The 9,110-nt window shown below is 36.6% G+C and overlaps 1 protein-coding gene across 1 annotated transcript; it reads left to right on the plus strand.

Annotated features, from left to right (window-relative positions):
• Nucleotides 1-5,631: 5,631 nt before the first annotated feature.
• Nucleotides 5,632-7,485, plus strand: LOC125268176 (gastrula zinc finger protein XlCGF49.1-like). The gene is made up of 2 exons (XM_048190267.1): nucleotides 5,632-6,627; nucleotides 7,059-7,485. Exon 1 carries the CDS (start codon nucleotides 5,632-5,634, stop codon nucleotides 6,355-6,357), a length of 726 nt encoding a protein of 241 aa, XP_048046224.1. The 3' UTR covers nucleotides 6,358-6,627; nucleotides 7,059-7,485.
• Nucleotides 7,486-9,110: the final 1,625 nt, after the last annotated feature.

Consider the following 9,110-nt stretch of genomic DNA (forward strand, 5'->3'; position numbering starts at 1 on the left):
TGAGGGGGAGAGGGAGGGGTGCACAGATAAAAGAGGAGAAAGGTTTGGGCAAGGCGTGTCCTGTGCTCTTTACTCAATTATTATATTTAAAACATTAGAGCATGTTTCTGTAGTGAGAACTATTAAATATATTTGATCAATGACAAAAATACCTAATGTGATATTAACAGCCATATTTTGACATCAACTTTTAGACGGATGTTTAATATATTTTCCTAAAACTGTGAATACTGAAATGATTAGTATTTGTTATTTATATTTTAAAAGAGATTCACGGAGTGTGACATCATATCATGATCGTTTCAGCGTCTGTAGAAAGTTCACATGCTCAAAGTCTAGACTGACTGCATCTTTAAATGTGTTATTATCAGTGTCCTTCATGATTCACTCAACCCTGTTACTTCTGACTTGATTTCCTGCTTTCAAAAAGAGGATTTCTTAAAACTGTGACACCAGGAAGTGACATCATATGGGCCCTTTCTACAGCATGATGGGACAAGAAAATAATCTCAATCCATTGTTTCAGTTTTTACACAAATGAATGACTGCATTCATCAACCCTGTTACCAAAGTTACTGTAAGAAGAGATTTTGCTCAAGTTACACTTACAACCCTGTCAGCCATTCTGGAAAGTTCATTTACTTTACGTTTATTCCTAAAAATAACAATGTTGTAAACTATATTGAAAATGCCTAAATTCTGGAAACACTCTTGCAAACTGTGAAGCAGATACTGAAATAATGTGAAATAAATATTTAGTTTGATCTGATGTTGATAATCATTGTGAAAGTTTCTCAAACTTCCCTTTACTGAGCTTTTGTTAGAAAAGGTCATTATGTCTCATTTCATAGTTCAACTGTTTCTATAAATGTGCAGAAGTGCTTGAATCTTTCTATCATGAATGTTGTTCAGCATCATGAATGAATGAAGAATAAACACCAACCTCTTTGTTCTTCAGTATCTTCAGTGTGTTTCATTCTGCAGGGTTCTGGATCACTCATGTTCTCACTGTCCTCTTTATTAAACTCAGTCTTTGCAGATTTCAGCTCTTCCTGATGCTCTGATGCTCGTCTGATGGGAATATTCCTGCATTTATTGATGAACTGCTGTGGGAGGAGCTTCACTGATGATGTGCGTGATGCGGGAGGAGCTTCACTGATGATGTAACTGATGTGGGAGGAGCTTCACTGATGATGTGAGTGATGTTGGAGGAGCTTCACTGATGATGTGCGTGATGCGGGAGGAGCTTCACTGATGATGTAACTGATGTGGGAGGAGCTTCACTGATGATGTAACTGATGTGGGAGGAGCTTCATTGATGATGTAACTGATGTGGAGGAGCTTCACTGATGATGTGAGTGATGTTGGAGGAGCTTCACTGATGATGTGCGTGATGCGGGAGGAGCTTCACTGATGATGTAACTGATGTGGGAGGAGCTTCACTGATGATGCAACTGATGTGGGAGGAGCTTCATTGATGATGTAACTGATGTGGGAGGAGCTTCACTGATGATGTGATTGTTGGAGGAGCTTCACTGATGATGTGCGTGATGCGGGAGGAGCTTCACTGATGATGTAACTGATGTGGGAGGAGCTTCATTGATGATGTAACTGATGTGGGAGGAGCTTCACTGATGATGTGATTGATGTTGGAGGAGCTTCACTGATGATGTAACTGATGTGGGAGGAGCTTCACTGATGATGTAACTGATGTGGGAGGAGCTTCATTGATGATGTAACTGATGTGGGAGGAGCTTCACTGATGATGTGATTGATGTTGGAGGAGCTTCACTGATGATGTGCGTGATGCGGGAGGAGCTTCACTGATGATGTAACTGATGTGGGAGGAGCTTCATTGATGATGTAACTGATGTGGGAGGAGCTTCACTGATGATGTGAGTGATGTTGGAGGAGCTTCACTGATGATGTGCGTGATGCGGGAGGAGCTTCACTGATTATGTGCGTGATGTGGGAGGAGCTTCATTGATAATGACCTGTAATCATTTATGTCCGTCTATTGTAAAGCAACTGATGCTAATTCAGAACTTTTTGTTTCTAATTCTAACTTTATTCTGTTTCTTCATTAAAATAATGGCAGATATCTAGAAAAGTAGTAAAGAACTGTAAGACAAAAACTGTTGAAAGCATAAAGAGAGAAATAAATGTACATATTTGTAATCATCAAATCCCCTCAGTCTGTTGACAGCAATGAAATGAGCTTTAAGTGTCAATTTACAGCAGATCTGAAGACATCAGCATAATAAATGAGGTGAAAACAGGAACTATTGACATGAAATAAAGAGTGTTTTCAGCAGTTTCTCTGTTAATATTGATGATCCTCAGACTATCAACACTCATTCAACAAGACATTCAGATCATCTCACTTTATTCTGAGTGTTTGCTGTTAGAAACTGATTATTTGAGTCAGGATATATGAGAAAAGACTATAAAACTGATATATTGAAAGACAATACTGATATTTCTCATAATATTACATGGATAAAACACCGGTAACACAAAAACAAACACTAATGACACTCATCTTCATCAACTACTGCTAAATAACTCTGAATTAACTATAACTATGAAAAATGGTTTGATTTTATAACAACATTGATTGTAATAAAGTAATTAGATATTTAACATGGAACAGTTTTTATGTGCAGAAACTGAAAACTCTCCCTGTCTCAGACTTTCATTTATATGCTCATAAATCTAAAACTATTATAAATGTTTTGCTTTTAATTTTAGTATTATGTTGTTATTACACATTGTGTTATATATAACTATATGTTTTATTTATAATGATGTAATTTAAAAGAAGAGAATTGTGTGGTCTGTTCAAATGAAATGTGTGTTAATTTCACATTAGTTTCTTCTTTTCTCTCAGTGATGGAGTGTGAAAGCAGGAGATACCAACACATGCTATTGGGAAAGCATAGTTTTAAAGGAGGAAGTTAGCTCCGTCCCCCGATGTGTTGCTCCAATGAGACGTTGCTACGGAGCTTAGACACGCCCAGTCTATTGTCCATTGATTGTGATGTCCGTGGAACATAATCATGTTTATCAGTAACTTCATAAAGTTTCCTAATATTTCTCTGGTACCAAATTTCAATATTTCATTCACACAGAATTACAGAGAATTATAAATTCTGCATTTAGAACTCAAACATGACACACTTCTTACACACATATTACTAGACTGACCTAATTAAAACAATGATTACAATAATGCATTTGAAGAAAACCCACATATTTAATACATTGAATAGACATGTTAGTAATTACATCATGGCATGTATTATTCTGTATATAGTTTAAAATGATCTCTTAATGATGGTCCATTTGAAATTCAAGATTGAGTCTGTAAGCATAAAGTCATTGAACAGCGACCGGAGTCACAAGTGACCGGGTCAAAATGGATTGCTCAACACAAAGGAGGTATAGATAGGACAGATTCGTCTTTAAATTTGTTGATGGGTGTTTTCCTGTTCCGTCCGATAATACAAGAGGGTTTTGTGAGAGAATCAATAGATTTAATGTGATCAGACCCACGTGATGGGTTCTGATTAGTTTATTGCTGATGAGCTAAGAAGTCCTTTAGACAGAGTCCTTTGTTAAAAGAAGTCGTGTCATCACTTCTGTTAAGGCTAGGTTTTTCCTGTCAGGAAATGGATCTTTTGAACCAAATGAAGCTTTGTTCAATCATGCCTCTGGCTGATAAAGCCATTTGGTAACGTCTGTCGAACGAGTCCCTACACATGTGAATGTAGGACACCAGAAACACAAGATCAAGTGAATTTCGCTGCGAAAACAAACACACATTTATGCAGTCAAGACTACAGATATGTTTATGTTAATATGTAAGTGAAGCTCCTCCCACAGCAGTCACATCATCAGTGAAGCTCCTCCCACAGCAGTCACATCATCAGTGAAGCTCCTCCCACAACAGTTCCCCCATAAATGGGAAAGAGCTGAAATCTGTTTTATTAAAGTTCATTCAAGAGGACAGTGAGAACATGAGTGATCCAGAACCCTGCAGAATGAAACACACTGAAGATACTGAAGAACAAAGAGGTTGGTGTTTATTCTTCATTCATTCATGATAGTACTTCAGGTACTTTTACTTCAGCAATAATCTGGAAGGAAAAGTCCAGTGTGACCGGCCCTTAATAATTACAAAGTTTGGTATCAGCACTGTGGCACTGTTGTATATATTTTTTAATGTTTTTACATTAGATAAGTGTGTCGGGCCAGTGTGTGCGAGGGCTTCCAGCGGGCTGAACCTGATAAAAGCAGCCGTTTGCCTTTTTTGTTGTTTTATTTTAAATATTTAAAACCCAAGCAACGATGTTTTACCACATTTCACAATAAAAAGTGATAGACTGATCATCATTAATTAATTTTTGTGGATTGCACATTAATCATACAGAAATAAAGTTGTATTTACTGTTATTTCACAAAAGAAAGAATCACGTAGGTCTACTTATTCAGTCGTGTCTGTTTATTTGTAGGCTAATACAGGACAGCACAAAACAACACAGGTTTTATTACGGAAGCATTTAAGGATATATATGTATATATATATATATATATATATATATATATATATATATATATATAGATTATCATAAGTTTACATCACATTTCATTAGAAAGAATAATCAATGCTATATTTTTCAAGCAAATTATCCAATGTGAGGATAAAAAAACCGAATGAAAAAACGAAGTTTAGCCTATTTGCGGAGATATGGATTGCAAACAGAAGTTATTTCACACACACATGCTGCTGTCTGAAAGTGAGATTATTTCAATGTCTTTAATGCTAATTTTAGCTGGTAGCTCTGTATGAAATGATCTGAGGCGCTGACTTTCTCCAAACTCTGATAAACTTCTGATAATGTTTGTTCATAAGCACTCCTCAAGCCCAAGTTAGCCCACTTTGACCCAAGGTATTGGCCCTGAGGAAGCCCTTACGAGGCTCGATCAAGCCCCAGAAAGTGACAGTGGAAACACAGATATTTTTAATAGTTCTCTTGACAGAAACATGAGATTTGGGCCTATAATGTTTTAGAAGTAATAATTGGACAATCAATGTAACTTACTCGTGGAGATTTTCAGGGACATACATAATTAATAAAAATATGTGAAAATTATGGGAATAATTTTGGGCTCACTTTGTCCTTTCACTTCATATTTCTCTATTTGAGTTTTGATGTTCTGAGAATAAAATTAAACTTTTTTTCTTTAATTTCAGAGCTGATGAAAGTGAAGGAGGAGAGTGAAGAACTATTTTATTTTATTTTGATATACTGAAAATTAAATAACACATTTGTCTTTCATTTCAGAGCTGATGGAAGAGGAAGCGAGGAGAGTGAAGAACTGAGTGAAGTGGAGGAGAAACATCATGACAAACCTGGAAAAAAACCTTTGAGTCGCTCAAAGACTGAAAATACATTTTTAAAGAAAAGAAGAGACAAGAAATCTACAACCTGCACTCAGTGTGGAAAGAGTTTCTCAACTGAAACAAAGTCTTGAGCGTCACATGAGAGTTCATTACCAGAGAGAAGCCGTTCTCATGTGATCAGTGTGGAAAAGAGCTTCACACAGAAAATACATCTTAAGAGACACATGTTGATCCACACTGGAGAGAAGCCATTCAATTGTGTTCAATGTGGGAAGAGCTTCACAAACAAACATCATTTTGAGATTCACATGAGAGTTCATACTGGAGAGAAGCTGTTCACATGTGGTCAGTGCGGGACGAGTTTCACACACAAACAAAGTCTTGAGCTTCACATAAGGATCCACACTGGGGAGAAGCCATTTACATGTGATCAGTGTGAAAAGAGATTCTCAAGCAAACAAAGTCTTGAGATTCACATGAGAGTTCATACTGGAGAGAAGCCGTTCACATGTGATCAGTGTGGCAAAACATTTCTTGGGTCATCAGACCTGAAGAGACACCTGAGAGTTCATACGAAGGAGAAGCCATATTCATGTTCTGTGTGTGGAAAGAGTTTTTCACTGCCGTGTAGTTTAAAGGAACATGAGAAAATACACACTGGTGTGAGAGAGTACATGTGCTTTCAGTGTGAGAAGACTTTTATTACATCAAACCAATTAAAACGGCACCAGAGAATTCACACTGGAGAAAAACCTTACATGTGTTCACACTGTGACAAGAGATTCAGTCAGTCATCAAATCTGAAAGCACATGAGAGGATCCACACTGGAGAGAAGCCGCACACGTGTGATCAGTGTGGAAAGAGTTTCTCTATTAAAAGTGACCTGAAGAAACACATGAAGATCCATGCAGTGGAGAAACCACATCACCGCAGTCTGAGATCACAGTAAGTAGTTCAGCTTTATGTGCTGAACAACAAAATCTCTTCTGTGTAAGTCACAGCCAAATCATCCTGTAACCCAACACTGTTAACCATCCTTCGGATCAGATATTTAGCCCAGAACACACTAACATTAATTAATATTAATTATTATTAATGTCTGTTATAAATTAAATGTTTTTTGTCTGAACTACCAGAAAGCATCTGGAAGGAGAGGACAGAGAGATCCAGTGATCCAGAACCTGCAGAATGAAACGTCATGATACTGAAGAACAAAGAGGTGTTTATTCATTCATTCATTCATTCATCATGATAATGAAGAACATTCTGATGTTCACCAGATTTACATTGTCAATCATGACCAATTAAAGCACATAAGGTGCAGCGAACACACCATTAGTCCAACATGTTTGTTTGTCGTTTGGTGTGAAAGGACCGTCTGTCAACAAATTTTTACATTTTTTGCATAATTTATCTTTTTACAGATTACACATTTATTTTACAGATTACATGTCAAGCCTGTAGTGATTTATAACACAAATCATCTTCATGACATTAAAATAGATCATAATCGTGACACAGCAGTTGTCGATCAGATCTGACGGGATTAAAATGACTATTGAACTCATCATGATCTTGACTTTGAGCTTTTCTTTTCATTTGACGTTTGTCATTCATTTGAAATCTCACATGATTTAATGTTTCTTCTAGACCTGATGGACATGAACCAGAAAGGAAAAACAAACCAAAAAACGCATATGCTCTAAGTGTAAAAACACATCACATTTAAATCAAGGCTGAAGATTCACATGAGAGTTCACACTGGGAAGAAGCGGATCAAGCTAGATCATCTTCAGATCCAGCAGTGACACCAAACGTGACACAATAAAGCATCTCTTCCATAGAAATCTGTCCTGATCAGCTGCAGCGAGAGACACGACAAACAAACATCATCTTCCGGAGTTTGTGTTAATGTTCGTAATGAATTTCCATCACTCAGTTCTCTTTCACGAAGGAAAGCAGGAGTTTCTTAAATGAAGTATTCTTGTGCTCTCACAGTTCAGGAGCTGAAGAAGAGACATAACGCTTTAAGAGAAACATGAATCCGATATTAATTTGAACTCATTCTTCATTGTTTTTCAGCAGAATATTCTTTCTTTACTTCTCTTCTTCTCTCGAGATGTTTTGGCTCTTATAAGTCAGTAAAGAGAGAGATCTGTCTCATTTGGTGTCTCTTTTACTTAAAATTTGTATTTGTTTCAATAATGATTGATTAAACTTAGGCATTTTTTCAACAACTCATTGTTATTGTTCATTTTTTAATGTTCACCAAAACTTTTCAGTACAATCTTTTATCAACTCTTAAAAGGAGATTTTTCTTCTGGCCAAGAGGAATAATTTCCTATCCGAGTACTTAACAGTTTAAAAGCATATAGCAGCGAAATCAAAAGGTTGAAATGACCTGGCTTCATTCATGAGCATCAACAGAGACAATCAAAAGTGAATATACTGGATTTAATACATAAAACTACAAATACATACAACTAAATCTAAGAGAAGAATACATATGGCATAACGAAAGTCAAGAAAGAAAGAGAGAGATAATCAAAGAATGGCAAAATTACAAACTGTTAAACCTTTGAGAGCCAGCAACGAATCACATCACCTTGATAGGGCATGTAACGCATCTGAAGAGGGGTTATACTTGCAGTGGTAATGTTGGTGCTGTGGTGGATGTGTGTGTCTGGAGAATTTCAGTGCGTTAGAGCTGGAGTTTCCTTTGGTCTCTTTCCAAAGTCATGTGTTCAGCAGGAATTTAACTTGAAAGTAAAATTGCTGCAAAATAAAGAAAGGAAGTCCGTCTCTTCAGAACGATAGGGATGACTGAGCGTGGGATGGAAGCGCGATTGCTGGACAGGAGCTGGATGAGAGACGTACGGGAGACAATCCAAATACAATCGAGAGAACATCGATCAGGCGTGTTGTTGTCTTTTTTAAGGATAAATCAGTCCACACCTATTTGGGGTGATATGACCAATAGTAGGAAGAGACTTTTAGTGGGAGAATGCTTCATTTGTCTCTTTTTTATGACCTAATTTGCCTGATATTTGACGGAGTCAGAGTTGGTAGTTTTTACTCTAGAGGAGGTTAATAACAGAATAATGGATTTTATCATAACATACATTGTTAATTAAAACATCCTGAGAGGATTGAATCAAGACTAAACATGATAGGGTGGGAAGACATTACAAGATCACTTATGGTTACAAACATTAAAACTTATCCTAATATAACTAAAAATCATACATCAAGCATTCTGTGTTAGTTCAGGCAGGCCTCGTAGTCAAGCTCTGCTATCAGTTGATTCTCAATTCAATATTTTCTCACAACTATATAAACACAGTCTCAAAACTATGCACCAACTTGTACAAACCTCAAACTTCCAGGTCAAAATAAAATGTTTTAGTCAAAAACTTATTCTTGTCTGACAAAATCAAACTTTGGCCTCAGATGACACACAAAACTTAACAAATACACACTACTGCACTGCCCAGTGAACACTAGTGAGATCAATTCATATAACACTGTAACAAAAATACTGCTTACTGGGATTCAGGAATTATTTTGCAGCTCATTGTCTACTACACTATACAAAAATAAATTTACAGATACAGTAAAATACAGCAGTGATTTTTTTTCTTTCTTTTTTTCATTTTACTATTGTAAATTGATCTGGCAGTAGATATGTATGAACTTGGTATG

Source organism: Megalobrama amblycephala, linkage group LG5 (genome assembly GCF_018812025.1).
Source record: "Megalobrama amblycephala isolate DHTTF-2021 linkage group LG5, ASM1881202v1, whole genome shotgun sequence".
Lineage (NCBI taxonomy): Eukaryota > Metazoa > Chordata > Actinopteri > Cypriniformes > Xenocyprididae > Megalobrama > Megalobrama amblycephala.